General features: G+C 41.0%; 1 protein-coding gene across 1 annotated transcript in view; it reads right to left on the reverse strand.

Annotated features, from left to right (window-relative positions):
• The window catches only part of ppp2r5b (protein phosphatase 2 regulatory subunit B'beta), a 50563-nt gene extending 30723 nt beyond the window's left edge, over window positions 1-19840 (reverse strand). Inside the window, exon 1 of the mRNA XM_020711626.2 lies at window positions 18521-19840. Within this exon, the coding sequence (XP_020567285.1) occupies window positions 18521-18713 (193 nt within the window). The 5' untranslated portion in view covers window positions 18714-19840. The remainder of the gene's footprint in view (window positions 1-18520) is intronic.
• Window positions 19841-20996: the final 1156 nt, after the last annotated feature.

Below are 20996 nucleotides of genomic sequence, written 5' to 3' on the forward strand. Positions count from 1 at the left end.
GAGAAGAGATCTATAGTTAGAGCAATTATTAGAAATAATCTTGGAAAAATAATCTTGAGAACAGGTAGGAAACATCCCATAACTACCTGGGGAAACAGGTCAATGACTTGAAGGGAACTGAGACTACACAACCATTGACTATATAATATAACTAGACAAATCGCATGTGAAGTCACTCCAAAATGCCTTGCTTCCATTTACAACCAAATTAAGTAAATTCAGTTGCCATTTTTCCACGATACCATGTTGGAACCAAATGTCCTCAGTAAGCCGTGATCGGTCTGTCTACATTTCTATGGCAACTACTTTCTAAAATCAGGATTGAGCATGGTATTTTTTTAAAGTTTTTTAGAAGGCCATGTAAGAAGACCACACCTCTAACACTGAAAGCGGGCCCGAGAGAATCTGTCAATCAAACGCTTCTAATGTTCGACGAGAGGCCACCTACTTTTATTGAGGCATCTGATTCGTCAGTTTACAACTTGAATAATTTGAGCTAGGTTGTGCTGATGGACGATACCATCGTCCATCGTGATGGGTGACTGACATCCCGATGGAGAGACACCATCGTGATGCCACGCCCCCGCCACGCTGCGAGTCGACACCATAAGACGCGGTTACATGTGCAAAATATCTTGATGAGAATTATTGGTCGGATTAGAATCCAACCGTGTAGATGGGCCCAGAAAAGCTTTTTCAGATTATAAAAAAAATTCACATGGGTCACACTTTCGGTCGGAATAAATCATTAACACATGCGCAGTAGTGTTTTTAAAAACCGGAACAAAAACGTAGTTCCGCCAATCGGTTACATACATAGATACGTCAGCTCGGTATTATACAAGATGATCTCCTAAACTTGCCTTTATTAATGTTACGGTTATTATAAAGCGCCTGTTTGCTCATCATTTTAATTTTAATCCGTGTGGTCAGTGCTTTTTCTGTTGAAAAACTGAGCCGGAAGCCAGGATTAGCAGTATGCTAACACGGGCTAACAACATTAGCATAAACATAAAATCCATGCGTGAAACGTTGCAATCTGCATCTTGGCTGCACGTAAATATGTGGGAATAACATCAGCCTTTATTTTGCCAGGACACGACTGGAAACATAAATCCACGTGATTGTTTGAACGGTTTCTAAAGACTGAGCGCCCTTTCTGCTTCGAAGCTTACACACTGCGTGAGCTAGTGCTCCGAGCTCTGCCCCGACACACTTTTACCGGGAGACCCGCTTCTCCTAAATTCCGGTTGCTCGTTCACGTAGAGCTGCGGGACGGATCACAGTCCTTAGTCTCCCACACGTAACAAAGCATCCTTACTTCCCCTAAAAACACAAAACTTTAAGTCCGTCTGCTCTGCTAGAGACACGGTCGCTCGCTTCACCGGTCTAATCAAACGCAGGACCGGACCACTTCTTTTCTATTTTGTTTATTTTATTTTTTTAAATTCACTTCCCTCAGTTTAGACTGGATCATCGCGGATGAGTCATCATTTGGGAAATAAAATAAGTGAAGTAATAAAGTAACATAATGAATAATATTTATATAATAACAAAAAATAACCCCCCCCCCCCCGGACGATATCATCGCCCATCCTGATGGTTGACTGCAAACATCGTCAACTGCCAAATTAGGGGACATCGCCCAACCCTAATTTGAGCTACAACAAAAATATCATAAAAAAATATGATTATAAAGAACATGCTAATAAAAGGTAGTAGACCGAGGATGGTTATTTTGATGAATACAATGAGTAATAGCTGTTTATTTCTCAATAGAAGTATATGGGATTTCTGCTTTTTGGGACCAACTGGAACCTCCTTTTTGGAACCCCAGGGGGAAGGGGTTGTGCAGTCCAGTTCTCATTTACTGTTAATTACAGTAACAAAGGTTACTATAGTAACAAACAACATCGTCATGGATTCAAATCCTGCAGTGCTCCAAAGGTCCTGCTGCGTAAGGCAGTACAAGTCCAAGCCCATCTAAAGTTCTCCAGAGACCATTTGGATAATCCAGAGGAGGATTGGAAGAAGGTCATGTAGTCAGATGAGACCAAAACTGAGTTCTTTGGTACAAACCCCATTAGCCATGTTTGGAGGGGGAAAAATGATGAGTCATATCCCAAGAACACCAAACCCACTGTGATGGATTGCGGCTGCTTTTCTGCAAAGGTGAAAGAACAACTGATCTGTTTTAAGGAAAGTAGGAATAGAGCCATGTATGGTGAGATTTTGTGCAAAACCCTACTTCCAACATAGAGATTTGAGACTGAAACATATCTGGATCTACCTGCTTGACAATCACCACAAACACATTGTCTGGGCAATGAAGGAGTGGCTACGTAAAGAGCATTTCAAGAATCTGAAGTAGGCTTGCCAGCCTCCGGACCTCAATCCAATCGAGAATCTGTGAAAATACTTTAAAGTTGTGTTGTCCTACAACAGCCCCAAAAACATGACAGTTCTTGAGAAGATCTGCATGGAAGAACTGACCAAAAGTGTAGCTACAGTGCACACCTCAAGACCAACAGGAAACCTTTGACCTTCTTTCAAATTATATTCAAGCACTTTTAAAGTCAGTTTGTGGGCTTTTCTTAGAACTTTTCTAAAAGGTGTATGTACTTATGTGAATACATACACCTAATATTGTTTAAAAATATAAAAAACAACAAGGTCCTTAGTTCCACAAGCACAGGCTTTCTAATATATCCTATTTTTCTACCCAATATCTAAAATAAAAACATTTAGGAACTTTTTAAACCCTAAATAACAAAATAATACATCCAATAACTTTCGAGATGTTCAATTTAAAACATATCTGCTTCATTATATAAACTTGTTTTTAAAAAAATGTTTAAAAAATGTTAATAGTTTTAGATTTTTGTCAATATTCATTATGCCAACATTTTTAAACATGTTGGCCAACCCCATTAACTGATACCAGATATATATAAATATTTGTTTTTAAAGATTTCACACCAAGTCAAACAACTCAAAATTCAATTCTAGTTGGATGAAACGGCTGTGCACTCAGCTGTCGGTTGCAGGAGATCTGTCTTTTAAAGCAGTTTCTGTGAGGGAATGTTGGCTTGTCAGGTAAGTTTCAGTGCTGTGAGAAAACTGTGAAAGAGGTGGATAACCTGACAGGCTGTCACAACGCCGCCAACATGCTGGATGTCTGTTGCCGGCGCACTGATGTGCTTCCTATCATCATTGCTGTATAATCAACGCTAAACTATATTGGCAAGACTTGTCTACAGAAATATTCACGTACGACAACGCAATCATTCCTTTTTTAGGTAATTGTTGGCTAATACCAACAACACAAGTCTTAATAAAAACTGCAACTTCATCATTTTGTTATGCAAGACTTTATCAATGCAACAGAACCTTAAATGTTTCTTGTCTCACGTTTTATCAGTTGGAATGCCACATTATTTAAAACAAATGATACACTAGGGACTAAAATGGTTATTGTTTTGATAAAATATCAAAAACAAAACCCTTTCTATTCTAGTGAAGTCATAATTGTGAAAATCACCAAATTGGTGCCACTAATATTAATAATAATGGGTTATAATAAAGGTGAGTGATGTTGAGGACTCGTTTACACCGTTCCTGACTTATGCTAAGTTCACACCAAATGCAATTCATGTTGCAAATTTATGCCCTCCACCTCTGTTTTGATACCAAATTTTGATGTCCAAAAGTGTGTTCATAAACCCAACCCTCCTGAAGCTTTTAGGAGGAGCAACCATCAAAAGGTTTTAGCTTCAATGCTACATTGTAGAAGACACGGATGGTATAACTTGGGTTTATTTATTTTGACCGGCTCTACAAAAGCGTTGAGCTTGGTTCTGGAGATTCAGAGACATTCAGAGACGCTCCCAGTACTGTGGATTTGAATGATGACAGCTTTCAGCTAAACCTCCAGCTCTCTGTGACCCAGTTTGACAACTTTCTGCCCCGGAATAGTTTGAGCAAGGAAAAAATAAAATTAGAGGGGCTTTTCATCTCTATCAATACAAACAAGAAAAACATGTTGATTTTGGACTCCAGGGGCTGTTCACAGCATCAACACGTCACCACCAAAACAAAGCTCCTGACTGGTAGACGTGAGGCGCCGCTTTGCCAAAGTTCCGTACTGCCGTCAATGTGGATAGCGTTGTCGTGCTGCCATAAACACGGTGCTGCAAAATAATTGTGCTGTGCCTGATACTCAAACTGTGCCTGTACATTGACTTAACATTGAAACTAGACGCTCCTGAAACCTTTATTTTTTAAATAAAAGAAAAAATATAAATTATTTTCAGAAATTAGCCAATTTTTTTCCTTAATATTTAATCAAATTGCTGTGGCACTGGCACTCTGTTTAGCAAGACCCTTTTCTCTTAGCTAGCTTTGGTAGCTAAAAATTAGCAGCACAACAAATCAACAAATTATAAAATGGAATTTAATCTAGTGTCATAGAAATACTGTGGCATAGCTGATATACCCTTATATTTGTCTGGGAACATTAAAATTTTCTCTAAAGGGCATGCTTGCAGGACAATTTTTTCGCTTATCTCATAACAAAATAAAATTAGTTAACCAAATTTGAGATTTCTCAAATGATGATTTTGCTTTCATTTCTAAACAAGGCATGTAAAACACGCTAATAAAACCATCAGCAAAAAAAACACTGCAGTAGAAAGGTTTTTTTTATCCTGTTAATTTTTAGAACATCCTCTTTAGGGTTTCAATGCCATGTCTAGCAGCATGTTTTCCTTGTAATCCCTGCATTGTTAGCTATGAAACTGGTCCATTTTTGAGCATATTACGAAACATAAACCGCAGTATATTTTTGTACATCTGCAGACTGCAGTGAGAGCTTTTGAAATCCAATTTCATCAGAAACGGGTTTTTCAAAGTTAAATTTGACCTGCTAAGCAGCGTTCAGTGCTCCAAAGACACAAGCGGGCAAATATTGAAATAAAATAGAGAAGAGTATCTGCAAAAGTACATTTTTATGTTCTGCAATAAAAATGCACACATATTAAAACATGTTGCCACATGTATTCTCCCTCTCACTTTGCGCAGCAGCTTCTTAGCATCTGCAACAATATGCAACAGAGTCTCATTCATGCATCCTCTCCAGCACTCGTCTGATATGTAAAGGCCGTTGGAGGCTTTTAGAGACGTTCAAACACCAACACCAACCACCAACCTTTAGGGCTCGACTGTTATTTGAAGCCACTCAGCAGGCCTTTTAAAAGTCATCGCTGCTGGCAGCGAGAGATGAAAATGTCAAGAGCAGAATAATATGCACAGCTATTTACTCATCTGTACGTTTTTTCTGAATGGCTAAAAAAAAATGTCTTGAGATATTTGTGTGCACTCAATGACGTTTGCATGAAACAAAGTTAGTCATTTCTTCACAGGACTGCTGTCTTGTTTTCGTTTTTTTTTGGCTGTTGGAGAGATTTGGCAGTCCCACAGCAAGGCGTGTCAATTCATTTACAAAACAATAATGCTTACTGGTTTTCTGAAACGTTCCTGCGTTCATATTGGTTTCAAAGATGATAATAATAAACAACTAGGCATACATTTTTGATGAGAAGGAATACAATACGGGGGCTGTAAAAACCAACGCTGAGCTAAAACTGCTCAGTTTTTCAGTAGCCAAGCCCAAATGATTTCCTTTTCTTAAACTGGGACAACAGAACTAAAGCCTAGAGTGACACTTGGTCTACAGAAATAGCTTTCATATGACCATCTTGTGATATCCACATACAGACACGTTTGAAAATGACCTAATTTTAATGAATCATGGAGTGTAGCAGCATGGATTGCTCTTTCCATGTGACCGGCGAGTCATGACCTTCTTTATGTCTTGGGATTTGTTGTGCCATCCTAGATCTTTGTCATTTACTGTAACCAAAGAAAATGCAGCGAAAGCTGCATAATCATTCAGATGTGTTGGCAGAACGTACCGTCGGGTCAGAATGTGTTTTTTTTTTTTTTTTTTGCTGTGTTAGGACGGGATCATAGCTGCTGGCTACAATGCACCTCAAGATAGACTACAAAATATCCCATGATACAACCGCACCGCAAACACTGTATAAACTTTCTTTATGACCAGCACAGGCCACAAATGCTTGTTGCAACTTTATCTGCAAAGTAGATTGAGGGTAAGATTTTTTTGGCCTAAATTTGGTCAGCCTGAGAGCAACAGCACCCCCGTGATCAAGAAGCTGAGCCGGTGACTGTGACCTCCAGGCAGGAATATCACAGCTGGAAAGAGATGCTGAGCTGATACTTAGACAGCTGCAGCGGCGGTAATAACACAAAAAGTAAAAGTTCATTCTGATATAAAAGTAAACTCCAATGGTATTCTGCACATTGTACAAAACATTCTACAGTATATTTCCTTATGATAATTCAATCAAATATAATCCTACCAAATGAAAACTATATTGTTGATGGATAATTTATTTGTTCAATTAACTGAATAGGCCAAACCCCTTAAACACAAAAAAACAAAACAATTGAATTAATTTGAATGTATTTTTTTGTTTTTAATGTCTTTTTAGATTAGGTACTGAAAAAAAAAATCACTGTGTGAATTAAAATTTAACCCCCTCATGAATAACACTTTGCACCTACAACTTAACTTTTTTTAACCCTTTAACTCTGGAGCTTTAGCTCCAGTAATGACCTTCTTTTGACTATCGCAAATCTTCAACCATTTACGCAATGAAAATAATTATAAACAGGTTCTGAAGCGGAGAAAAGTGGCATTGTGCAACCTTTCACAGGAGTGAAGCGATAAGGCAATCAACGTAAGTCAGATGAGTCTGTCACAGAGAAAAGCGGCTGCAAGGCCGGTGAAAAACCAGCTAAAAAACCAGCTGATTCACATTGACTGCGTAAATTATCAAAAAAAATTGGTATGTCAGAGGCTGCGTTATTTAGGTGTCACTGGCAACATATCCAGTTTTAAAGAGTTAAATCCTCATAAATACTCCTGACAACAAAAATGCTGCGTATTGATTTAAAAAAAAAAGGCCAAGCAATATACCTACAAAGTTGTTGGAGTCTTTTTATGGTTATTTGTGTTTGTATTTTCTAGTTAGTATTAAAATTTAAAAAAAAAAAAAAAAAAAAAAGAACAAGAAGATGGGTTGACAATCTTCACATAGTCGCAAACAGAGACCATGTGGGAAATTAAAGATATCTTGGTTTGTGCATTGAAGAAGTGACATGTTGCAGTATATTTTCAGTGAATGCTTTCCTAGAGAGATGTCTATGAAGACTCTCATTCATCCAGGTAGATTCCATCATAGTAGTAGGTTTAAAGGTTGTCATCTGGACTTGGTTTTTAAATTTGAAGACGTTTCACCTGTTATCCAAAAGGCTTTGGATAAGTCATTTCAGAATTGACAACGCCTTTTGGATAAGAGGTGAAACGTCTTCAACTTTAAAAACCAAGTCCAGATGACAACCTTTAAACCTACTACTATGATGGCTTTCCTAGAGAGGTTGATGTGGTGTTGTCCAAAATGTTTTGGTGCATTTAAGGATTAAGCTGGCCTTAACTGGAGTTAAGGCGCCTAACCAAAACTCTGGAAAAAAAAAAAGCCAGACGTCATTATCCCTTATTCACCAAATTTGGCACACTTTGTCCCCCTTCTCTGGGCCCCTTCCAAATTAAAAACCTTCCTGGTCACAGCCAATTGTCAAAGCTACAGCTTGGCTGCACATTTCAGTGAACTACACAGTTCACCCGCTTTTCTAAAATTGGCATTGGTTTCAACAACATGAAGTTTAAAAACTGGTGAGCAGCAGTCCTATTAGACAACTAGACTAATTGCTGTGTTGGCCATTTATCAAAACAAACAAAAAGTTGAAACAAGAAAAAAAGGGTAGGTGCTAACCACGTCTGGCTGATTTTGAAACCATCGGATGGTTATGCAAATGTTCGACAGATGATATCAACCATCTGATTTGAACTAGATTCCAGTGAAACTCCTTCTTGCTCCTTGCTGTGACCTAATCTTTATCTCATTTGAGGCCCTGTCACAGATTTCCAGCTGTACTTACATTGAAGCTTTATTTAACCAGGAGTAAGGAAAAAGTGGTGCTAAAAGAGATTAAAACTATCAACAACATAGGGGTTTGAGTAAAATAAAATAAAAATATATAAGTAGCGTGATTGGAAATAAAAAATACACAGTAGTGTTGCATCTCAAATGTTCCTAGAGTCTGAAGAAGTCACTTTGCCAGTTTCAAGTTATCAATTTCTAGTGGTGTGTGTAACAATAAGGGCCATGCAATACAATGGTAAATGGCGTATACTTATATAGCGCTTTTCTACCTTCTTCAAGGCCCAAAGCGCTTTACAGTCACAGTCCCATTCATCCATGCACACCCACATTCACACACTAGTGGCGGTTCCACTGCCGAACACTGGCGCCAACCTCCCACCAGAGGCAAGGTGGGGTTCAGTGTCTTGCCCAAGGACACTTCGACACATGGACATGCAAGGCGGGAATCGAACCTGCAATATTACAACCATGGAACCTACTGGGACCCTACCGCTGCACCACGGCCGCCCCATACAATATATATCCCGATACGCGTCCCACGATACGATACATATCGTGATATTGTACCAGAACACACAGTATAACTTAGAAAAAAACTCTACCTGAATGTTAATACCCCTTTCATTGTAATAAAATTTACATTATTTAATGATCACAACCTTAGGCACTGCAACTGTATCTCATATACAAGTTGTATTTACCCAAGCTAATTCACAGTGCTTTTATTTTGGCAACTAAAAATATATTTGTTATTTAAGGGAACAGTCAACATTGTCTAATTTTTACAACAAATATTTTTCAGTACACAAAGGTTCCAAAAGTATGATTGAGGAAGTAGAGTTCTGTGTTTTTTCAACATTGCTTTATGTAGCTTCTCCAGTACTTTTAAATGGTTCAGGAGCCTGAATGGTGCTTCAAAAATAAAGAAAAAAAAGATTCACCAATTCTTTCCAGAAACAATAAAGTCTGATGATGAGGCATCATGACAGGGTGAAGGAGTGCTATTTAATGTAGCTAAGAAGATACTTTATTTACATCACAGTCTGCACTGCAGCTCCACTTTTTCACATGTAGTAAATACGTATTTCAAAGCTCATCGCCACGACGTTGGCCTTTTTTCACATCACTCTGATTCATTTAAAAAAAACTAAACTAGAATATATTGCTGTAAGAACTTTGGCCCACTTTGCCGACAGAATTGTAGCTGATGCTGCGTGCATTAGCCGCTGTGCAGCGGCACTGCTTCACTCGATCTTATGTGAGCCTGCTACAGAGCCACGCAATCCGCTTTTTTATATGATACTGGCAGCTAGGGTTGGGCGATGTCCCTTAAATTGGCTGTTGACGATGTTTGCTGTCAACCATCGGGATGGACGATGACATCGTCGGGGGGGGGGGGGGGGGTATTTTTTACATTTTTCATTCGTTCATGTTTCGTTCGTTATATAATTGCTATTCGTTATTTTGCTTTTTTCATTTTATTTCCCAACTAATGACTCATCCGCGATGATCCAGTATAAACTGAGGGAAGTGACTTCAACAAAAAAAGTAACAAACAAAATAGAAAAGAAGTAGTCCGCTCCCGCACTTAACTAGCGAAGTGGACCGGCGGAGCGCAGACCTCCAGCTTTGTGTTTAATGGGAATGGGGGGGGGGATGCTTTGTTACATGAGCGGTATGTGTGGGAGATTTAAGACTGCGATCCGTCCCGCAGCTCTAGGGGTACAAGCAACCGAACTCAGAACCGGGTCTAAAAGTGTGTGTCTGAGCACAGCTCGGATCGTCAGCACAAACAGCGGTTTGAGCTTCAAAGCAGAAATGTCGCTCAGTCCTTAGAAAACATTCAAACAATCACGTGGATTTGTGTTTCCAGTCGTGTCCCGACTAAATAAAGGCTGATGTTATTCTTACATGTTTACGTGCAGCCAGCAAGCAGCACCACGCCAAAGCTAATGTTGTTAGCCCGTGTTAGCATACTGCTATCCTGGCTTCGTTCAGAAAAAGCTCTGACCACACGGATTAAAATTCAAATGATGAGCGAACAGGTGCTTCATAATAACCGTAACATTATTAAAAGCACGTTTAGAAGATCGTCTTGTATTTTACCGAGCTGACGTGTCAATGTATGTATTGAATTGTTACATTCAATAAAGTTTGAAAAAAAAAAGCCGCTCGGCGGAAGTTATATCCCCTTCCGGTTTTCAAACCCTACTGCGCATGTGCGAATGATTTATTCCGATGGAAAGTGTGACCTTAGTGAACGTTTTTATATTCTGAAAACATTTTTCTGGGCCCATGAACACGGTTGGATTCTAATCCGACCATTGATCCCATCAAGATATTTTGCACATGTAACCGCGGCTTATGGTGTCGACTCGCAACGTGGCGGGGGCGTGGCATCACGATGGTGGTCTCTCCATCGGGATGTCAGTCACCCATCACGATGGACGATGATATCGTCCATCGGCACAACCCTACTTGCAGCAACATGGCAGAGTTTCGATTCAATACCCATCACAAGTAAAAACTAAGTAGTGAATGTCTCATAACAACAAGATAAGCTGGTTCTCGCTGTGCTGTGCTGCCAACTAGCGGTCAGGGGTTTAAATGGAAAACAAGAGTCAGATGCTGAAGGACGCCCAGCATTTTAAATCGATACAAATATCGCCAAAGAAAATATTGCAATATATTGCCGAATTCATTTTTTAATACACCCCTATCATTTTCCATCGAAGACAACTTTGCCTTCGACTTCTGCATCTTTAATAACTCTACCATCAATCAATGACATTTTTCCAAGTGTCTCATGTTGCTTCTTTATGTTGTTGCTATGACTACAGACTGCAGCATGTGCTGCTACAGCATTCCTCAGCCGTTTTCTGCCATTCCAGTGTCAGGTTGGTTAGCCGTCATTGGTTTGACAGTCCCACAGTTTCTCAGCACAAATATTCTTCACCACCTTTGGAAATGATCCCATTTGACTTCTGAGTCTTTAATCTGCGTCTCCCCCAGCCCTGGTCCTCGAGGTCTACCAGTAATTTTTTGTTCCCAGCTGTTCTACCTGTTATACCTGCATCAGCCATGTTCTGTCTATCAAAATGTCTGACTACTAGATCCAGCTAATCAGTGGCGAGTAGGGGGAAGAGAAAGCTGAAAAGTGGTGCATCTCAGAAGGCTGATCTTGTCCATACTGGCAGAGATTTTTCTGAGTTGCATGGTTTTTGCCATGCCATGGCTACCCTACCAGCTGGTCAACCAGATCATCTCAGGAATATCTCTGCAAAACCTAAGCCTGGTTCAACCGTTTTTCTTCTTCTCTGGATTTTGTCGTCTGTGAAAATCATTGAAAACTCCATCACTGCAAGTGATCTTTCTGACACCAACAGAAATTTGTGGTTTCATCTTGTAGGGTGCCTCTGACATTCATTAGCCCCTGGTCTTCTTTCCACTTGGTTTACAGCTTTAGTTGTTTTAAATTCAATTCTAAACTCCAAAAAATAAAATCGCTAAAGCCAAGTTCACACCACCCCCCGTAACGTGCGTTTAAGCGACCACTATCAATGAAAAGTCAACGAAAACGCGTTTCGGGCTTCCGCAATCTAAACTCTCATGTTCAGAAATCTCACACATCGCTACACAGTGTCTACGACAGTTTTGGACTCCACATTCTTCTTCACAACACCCTGCCATTAAACAAGTGTTAAAAGTTAAACCAGATTGAATTTTGACCAATAAGGGACACGATTTTGGTAGTGATGTATAGATAGTGTCCTTTTTCATTCACGGAAGTGTCAACCATTTGAAAATCGAGCATGGAGGCGAAATTAATAATTGTGGTTTGTGCCCGGCTGGAATTATATGACACTTTCATATATGAGAACAGAACTGTAAAAGAAAAAGACTGACGTTTCAAGATTCGCGAGATTTGTACCGCTTCAAGATTTTGCACCAAGCCTCTTCCAAGTAAAGGTTGGGGAAATGTGCTAGTGAACAACAGAAAAAGAAAAAAAAAGAATGAGCTCTTTCCTGTTTACCCAGTCTGAACACTATGGGCTAAATCCATGTTTAAGATTGCGTGTTTAGCGCATTCTTGAATGTGTGAACATAGCTTAATGGAGTAAAAGTATTTAGGGCTGAAACGATTCCTCGAGTTACTCGATTACAAAAATTCCTCGAGGCAAAAACTCTGCCTTGAAGCCTCGTTAAATTCCTGACGCGCACTATACGCCCAGGGATTTGATTGTGTCACACGGACCGTTTATTCACACGGACCTTTTGAATTTAGTTGGCGCGATGGCGGAGAATAGATCTATAAATAAACGGCAGAAATTGTCTAAAGTGTGGGATCATTACACACTTAATAAAAAAGAGAACAAGGTGCAGTGTCTCTACTGCAAAATAGAGCTGGCATACCGCAACAGCACATCTTCCATGATTCAGCATCTGAACAGACGACATCTGCGCGACCGCTGGAACCCCGACGCGGCGACCAGCGCGGGCTGCCTCGGCGGGCGGCGAGAGCCCGTAGCTGCGGTATTCAGGCGACCGGGCCTGCTTTGAACACTCTAATTTTTTCAAAGTAAACGCTTCGGACCCCGTGGGACACTCAGCTAAGAGCCTCGAGGGGGCGCCGAGAGGCAGGGGCTGGGACAGGCGGTAGCTCGCCTTTCGGCGGACCCCGAGGCTTCTTTAAGCATTGCAAAAATAACAAAAGCATTATTTTTACATGAAATATAAACAATGATAATGATCAAATATGTTTTTCTGATTCTTTTATTTTTAATGGCATTCCATTTTGGTGTTGTGCCACCCTTTCAAAGTCTTCTGTCCCCCCCATACAAAATGTTCTAGCTCCGCCACTTCTCACTCAAGACCAACTTAAAAACACCAAAAGTAACATTTGCATCAGAGCGGATCTTTAAAATCAAATGCTTGTTCATTTTACAACCACATCATTTTTGTTATGCAAGATTTTTTTTGGTTGTTCAAAAACACACACAAATCGTTTTATCCGATTACTTGATTAATCGATCGATTAAGTGCTAGATTAATCGATTACAAAAATAATCGATAGCTGCAGCCCTAAAAGTATTGCTTAGGAACAAAATGTCTCTGAATTGTTATAAAATATATATGAGCTTGTATACCTGCTGCAGAGCAGTGACCAAACAAGAATACAGTGTTAAAGGGATTATTGTGGATCTAGTGTCCATCACCCTTAATCTTTTAGTTAATTTAGCAGCACTGGCATCTCTCTGCTTCTTTTGTCAGCTAGTTCAGCCTTCTTTTTTTTACTTGCATTTACTAGCAAAAGCCAGATAGCATCTCCCCTCAGTATCCAATTTTTTACCCATAATCTATACCTGTTGTTGACTGGAGGCTATTCTTGCAGACGCTGTGGAAGAAGTGACGTAAATCTACCAGGTCAGCAGTCTAACTTGACATTTTTTTTACACTTTCTTAAATAGTATAAATAAAAATAAAGTCTAAATACGCATTTTTAAAACTTTTAATTTCTTGTTTTTAGTAGATATATTCACAATCTAAGTTCAAAGTGGCTGACAAGAAAACTGATGACCCAGCATTCTAGCAGTATTTAAATGCATTATCTATGCACAAATCTGGAGAAGTGAAAATAGTCACAACACCCCTCGTGCACTTGTAACTGATTTGTACGTAAATGAGGATTCTGTCCTTGTGTATCAGGCGATTGGTCTGTACTATTCAAAGATGTGTGTGCATAAGAGCCATTAGTTCCCATTTAGTTTTAGAGTGGTATAATTTCAAGTTGTGCGTAAATTCTATTTCGTATTTGTTTTTGATATTTGAGTACATGTGAATACACAATTGCAAGTACACACAGTTACCATCCAAGTATTACACACACACAAATCCAAAGTTGCACACAAACCGGCAGACACGTTACAAATTAAGTATTTTGCACACACAAATCCACCGAGACTATTTTCTCTCCATAGGTTGGTATCAAATCCAGATCAAAATCCAAATTTCTTTTTAAAGACAGATTTCACATAGATGGTTTAAAATCTTTGCCATGTCTTCTCTTGAATTCTTGTAATTTCAAGAAAAGCCGGGAATCATGGGGATGGTTACAGACAGTAAGGTTCAATTTCAGTTAAAAAGATGAACTTAGGTAAAAAATTAAAAAAATATAAAAAAGAAAAGTCAGAGCAAAATGAAATAAATTCAAACTATTTTACGAGTAATCTGACATGATTGGATGAAGTGACATATCGCTTTCAACTTGGCACACGTCTGGCTGCTGCCGCCTCATTAACAGGCAGCAGCACACAGCTGCAGCTTGTTCATTTGACATATGATCAGCTGTGCAGAGGAACACCAGATTGTGTTGTTTAATAAATAACAGGGCTGCTAAAACTTCATCTCCGCTGCTTTTTTACCCTGAGATGATTTGCACCTAATGAGAGACAGAACCTTTTTGAAGGCATTTCTGTAGTGCTATATTGAAATATTTACAATGGTTTTAGTTTAAATATTTGCTGCGGCGCTGGCAGCTTGACCTGAATTTTTATGACAGACATGAGACACTGGAGTTACAAGGAAGCTGGGACTGCCGGACAACAGACCAACAAACAAGTCATGTGTTATGTTTGAAGACAGACAAAAGACTGTTATGCATCTATTGTGTGCCATCAACCTGCCGACCAAAAAACAACTGAAGGTAGAACTGCAAAACCATCTGAAAACAGAAAATTGCATCAATGAACTGTTGGTTTTGGAGCTCGAATATAAATCTTACAACCTAAAGTTACAGCAGGTTAAAGGTTTGCGTTCATAATGCTTGAACCTAAGGTTTCTTTGTGAAGAATACAGGTCACATTTAATGAAGCTTCTTAATTCAATACAATCTGATCTTATTTATATAGCTCAATATCACAACACATTTGTCTCAACCGGCTTTGCACTGGTAACTATACAAAAACATGAAATCAGCCGTAAAATACAATAGCTGATTGCTAAACTAAATAGACTTAGCTAAACTGGACATCCATGCCCTTAGACTCTCCTTCTCAGTAAGGAAAAACTCCTGAAAAAAAAACTATTCTGGGGGGGAGAAAAGAAGGGATGAGGGATCCTCTCCCCGATGGAAATGCAATGTACCAGGACTGTTTAAGAAAATCAGCTTATCTAACTCTACAACTACATGTTTGAATAGTGAATAGTTTGAATGAGTGAGAAACCACACTCATTTTAAAATGATCATAAACATGCATTTAGAAGTTAGTATAAATCCAGAGACATACAGTCCGTTTTTCATTGGGGCTGAGAATGACTGACAAAATACTGGACTAATACCATTTCTATTGGTTCACAATTCAGCTGAATTAAAGATTCAATGAAATCTAAATATACTTTTTTATTCCTTTAAAAAAGTATTTAGTTTTGGTAAAATAAAGTAGTTATTCTAACTGAACAAAGTTGGAAATTTGTAAAAACTGTAACCTCCTGTTAAAAACTGTAAAGTCAGAATTTATTTTATTTATGACCGTACAAACCCATAATTTAGCATTTACTTGAAACCAAAAACATAGGTGCTCTTTTTTCATTACTGGAAATACTGTCTGGGGTCAAAACTGAAAAAATTCCCGGAAAAGCTGCAATAAATAAGTAAAGCATTGGCCAACAAACTAATTGGATTTTTTTCCTCCAATAGTTTTCTTTTGGCTTAGTCTACTGGTTGAATTGGAGTTGATATGCGGAGTGCTCCACATACGCAGCCTGCAACTTGTTGCCATTTTAGAAAATCAAATTAACATTAATTTAAAAATGAAATTTGTGCTTTTTATGTCACAAAAGAGTGAATTAGATCTCATGATACACAAAAAAAGTCCGTACTTACTATCTTTTTAAAACCTTTTCAAATTATATTGAAATTAAGATTAGAATGTTAATAAAATCAGGTATAAATAATTAAATATAGACATTTTTTCTATGGTGCTGTTCTTTTGCACTTATAAACATCTAGGCCTGTGTGACTCTTTGCCTAGAGCTTTAGTGGAAGTGATGTGCTCCAGTCAACATGTGGATTTGTCCAGGTGAGCTAAAGAAAGATTCCTCCTAAGGGGAAAAAAAAAAGAAACCCACCCTCAAGTCTGTCCACATTTGCCCCAAATACTGCCCGTGAGAGACTTCTGGACCCCAGACGTTTCACTGCTGCACAACCTTACAATGAGTACCTACTGAGGATGCAGAAAGAGTGCCACAGCGCTGCAGCGGCCATGCAATAACTGGGACTTCTGACCGCTGCATGATGGCTGCAGTGCATGCACAAAGTCTGAAGCACAAGTGCCTAAAAGATGCAATAAATACCTTCTGTGTCCAGGATGCACTTACACCCCCCCCCCCCCCCCCCACACACACACACACACACAACTCCTGAGAGGAAGTTCAAGCTAGAAAATGAGTAAAATCTGTTAATGGAGGACACATATCTCATCCTTGAAGGAGAAAGGTTTCATCTTCATGAACAGTTACCAGGAAGTAATTGCAAGCTACAGAAAAAAAGGGATTACTGATAAATAGAAAAGTCAAAAGCAAACATAAAGATGAACTACTGCCTTTGAACTCCACACCGGTGACAAATGAAGAGAGTCTACACGAGATAACCTGGAAAGAAAAGGTGATGGAGCTTTGTCACTAAGAATGAAACACAAAAATGTTGAATAAATAGATATTTATGACACTGCTCTAAAGCCTCAACCTCTAGTTCTTCTAGCTAATGTATTTTGGGTTAAAACATTAAAGTATTCCTGTAGCGTTGGTTGCCAAACAACTAAAAATGTCAAACCAGAAGACATTTAGATCCTTAAACGGAGAAAGGCAGCGCCTCAAGTCAATCATTAAATCAGATGAGTTTATTTTTCGCTCCATTTTAACTCAAGCAATAATGCTCATTACCCTTTAGTCATTTCTCGCCTTATTTTTTCCATCAAAGGTCCTGCTGTATGCATTGAAAAAAAACTTTTTTTGGCTGTAGTCTGGAACCTTAAACTGGCCGAAGACTGAAGTGACCTCCAGTTTACAGCATATCCAGAAGTCACCTGGTCTGTGGATGGTGTGGTACTGTGTGATGGATGCACCAGCACTAATGTTCAAATGGTCTTTGTTTTTTTCTGTTCAGGTGTTTATTGCCTATGTGTTTGTGCTCTTGACTCTGGAACGTTTAAGAGTTATATTTCATGTGGTATCTCAAATGTTTCATGGTTCTAAACCAGCGTTGCCAATACATCAAAGGAAGCGTTGGTAGATCGCAGGCCATCCAATTAAATAAACCAACAAATAAAGATTTTTTTTAATTGCCGTCAGCCGAACATCATCCTCGCCACGAAGTACATCACTTGATTGACGAGCAGAAAAGCCAATCCAACATCCACTAAACTAATGTCTTTGTCAGAGTATGTCAGGGTTTTTTTCTAAACAAGTGTATGCACCAAGTCTGTGCACCTATATTTGCTAATGACAGCATTGCTGATGAAGAAGTGCCACTCAGCCTTACACTGGTCTTGGAGGAATTGTGATTAAAGCGTGACAGACGGTGAAGAATTTGGCGTTTCCCCAAACTTGTAGCTGTGACAGAGACGCTACAATCTGAGCGCCACAAGCTCCCTGCTCTGCTCCATTCCAATGGGTCCACTTGGAGACAAACAGATCCATGTACGTCAAAACTGTACAGCTGGATAGTTATCATATTGCTCGCTATTTTTGTTGCACTATTAATGTTAGGTTGGGGAGTGGGAGGGGTTGTAAGCCCAAATCTGGAGCAGTAAGTGTAAACAGATGGATGATGGGAAATGGGAGAAGGCTTACTCCACACCAAAACTTCCACCTACAACTCTGAGGCGAATTGTTGATGAACTCCTACAGCTCAGCAGAAACTATGTCTTAGAAAATCAATTTAAAAACCACTGGGAATACTTTTATAATAGATCAAAGAATAATCGGAGTGGGACTTTAATACGATTTGCCTTTCAAAATAAAATATCCATTCTTGTTCCCGTATTTTTTTTTCAAATACATTTTTCCCAAAAGTGCTAGCTATATGAGATTTTTTTTCATCCTTGTTATGCATTATTTGTCCTCTAAGACTTATAGTCCAAAAATACAGTAGGTCCTTTGGAGCTGGTCGTTTCAAAAGTACCTTGCGCTAAAAAAGGTCCAGGCACTCCTGAGGTAAAGTAACATTTACATCATTTGAATATTGTCGTTATGTATGGAGTGGACTAATGTTGGATTAACTGCCTTTAATACTCTGATATTTTAGTGACTCAATCCCTCTGTAATGGTGGAATAATTTGAGAAAACATTTGTTTCCAGAAATCTTTTGGTAAAATAAACCTCAATGGTATGTGTGACTGTTAAGAACTGTGGTGTGAAGGGAACACGCCTCTCACCTTTGAGCAAGGGCAGGGGGGTGAGCTCCACCTGGGAGCTCTGGTAGCGGAACTGGGACGAGCTGTGGGACCTCCTCTGCCGGGCTCTGCGCATGGACCTGCGCGGGAAGCCGTCCACCTTCTCGGCGGAGGGCACCGAGAAGCTGGTGGTCGGTGAGGACGGGCTGGACGGAGGCAGCTTGGTCGTCTCCATGGTGGAGGTGGAGGAAAGGCCTGCTGCGAGGATGCACACGGGTGGATGGACGCTGGGAGGAGTGGGAGGCTCTCTGAAGCGCAGATGGATGATCAATTTGATCACAATGAGCAGACGCTTGATGGGCGGGAGAAGAGGAGGAGGAGGAGGGGGGAGAGGAAGGTGCAGAGGCAGAGGAGCACAAAGATTTTCCGGATGTCCAGTCTATCAGAGCCCGGCTGGAAATGGCAGCAGCAGCAGCATCCCTGAAAGCATCTGTTTTTTTTGTTTTGTTTTTAAGCAAAGGTAGAAAAGTGTCTCATCCGCAAACGCACGCGCAGCATTTGCAGCAGCCAGATGATGCTCTCAGACAGGCGCGCCTCCACAGACACACACCTCCCCTATCTCCTCTGCTGCTGTATTGGCGTCACACAGACTAAGTCATGGGCCTAAATCTGGAACTGTAATCATGCAGCTGAGCTTTCACAATCACACCAATCGATCACCGAAATGTAGTCTATATTATTGGTTTCCTCGTCTGGTTAGAAAACAAAAAAACAAAAAACAAACAAAAAATGCGAATAAACTCCGGGTTGGTGTACAGTTTGTTCTCCTCAGTGGTCGGTCCCGACGGAGGACAACGATATCATAAAATCGTCAATTTTGGCCCACCTCGGCTGCCGCATCACTGGTGTTCTTCTGGATTTCTTTTTTGTTTTTTGAATCCTGTCGACCGTTAGCCCCGCTCCTCCTTGCTTTGCTAGCGGGATGTTTTCTCACACGCCTGTCTCTGCCTCATTCACCTCCTCCTCCTCCTCCTCCTCCTCCTGCGGTTCGCCGGTCTTCTCGGGGCGGGGAAACGAACAGTACATGTGCGGCAGCTGCTCCGAATGTAGCGCCGAGCCCTGCAGCCCTCCTCCTCCTCCTCCTCCTCCCCCCTTTTCTCTCCTCCTCAGCTCCGCCGCGAGAGGATGAGAAAACAGCAGGGGGACAAAAAAATAAAAAGGAGGAACAATGAGTAAAAAGTGGAGGCCTGGGTTATACAACACGACTCCGTTTACGTCTCTCGCTTTGCCCTCGTCCCCCCTTTACGGTTCCCGTTATCCGGTTGTCTTTCTGTGAGCTGCGTCAGCGAGCGCGCGGCTAAACGGTTAGACAGGAAACGAGGCAATTGCACTTTCAAAATAAAATAGACACTAATTAAGGCATTTATGCAATTGATTCTTAAAGAGCAGCTGGGTTGGAAAATAATGTAGCGACCCGGGGGTTAGCGCTGCCTTCAGCCCCAAAGGCTCATGGGAAGTGGGGAGCTTTAGGGTGAAACCTTGAGTCAGAGGGCTGGAAGCTGAAGTGACCATCCATGCTGTTTGGGCTGTATGGTGTGCTGGAATAAACAGGCTTGTTGCTTTAAAGCTAATATTGCCTCTCTCTACGTTTCGTCCAACCTGAGACTGTCCAGGGTCGTGCAGTGTATGGGGCACGGACAGCTCTCCATTAGAACCTTTTTATGAGCAGTTGGCTTTTGCTTCCCCGCTTAAGTGATGGTCCGGCTGGATCGTTACATTGGTGTCAGAAGTGGGATGCTTAGCCGCTGCTACACCATGGAGGGTGAGACGGAGCAGCTGATCCTGGTGGCAGTCTGGAACAAGGGAGGAGTAAGGGCGATGACACCACCCTGAAGGATCGAGCACCCACCGTCATCCGCAGCCTGGCCCTGCCCGGCACCAACGTTAGAACATCCGGACCAGACTGTGATGACGGTGCGCAGCCCAGCTGAACCTTCACAACGCAATGGCTCAACAACACTGGAACCACACCTGGCTCAGGTCAACCTGGCGACCGGCAATGAGGGCTAGACACCGAAGGGGACTTCTCACACACTCAGGCCTGGCGTTAGAGGGTGCTACACTGCTGGACCTCCCACCTGCGGAGCTGCGAGACCTGTCAGCGCGGACAGCAGAGCTTCGCTTTGGGGAGGAGGGTTTGACGAAGCAGACCCTACAGCAGCTGGAGTCTCGCCGCCGTAGAGACGACGACGATCGCCTGGGATGCCTGGGGACCTTCTGCTGCTGGTGTGCAGCTCTTCACTTGGAGAGAGTCTGCTCCCCCATGGTGACGTGCACCCTGATGGCGGTGCTTCCACGGAGGCGGGGACTGGTTCTCCTGGCTGGGCACATACTGGCATGGAACTGTGTCAGTTGCAGATGTGCTAACCCAGCCAGTTAAGAGGAGGACTGTACACGGTGGCGGTTGAAACCCAGGATTGTGCGAAGGAGTCTCCAGCCAGTGTGTTCCTGTGTTTTG

The sequence above is a fragment of the Oryzias latipes genome, chromosome 18 (genome assembly GCF_002234675.1).
Source record: "Oryzias latipes chromosome 18, ASM223467v1".
Classification (NCBI taxonomy): Eukaryota; Metazoa; Chordata; class Actinopteri; order Beloniformes; family Adrianichthyidae; genus Oryzias; species Oryzias latipes.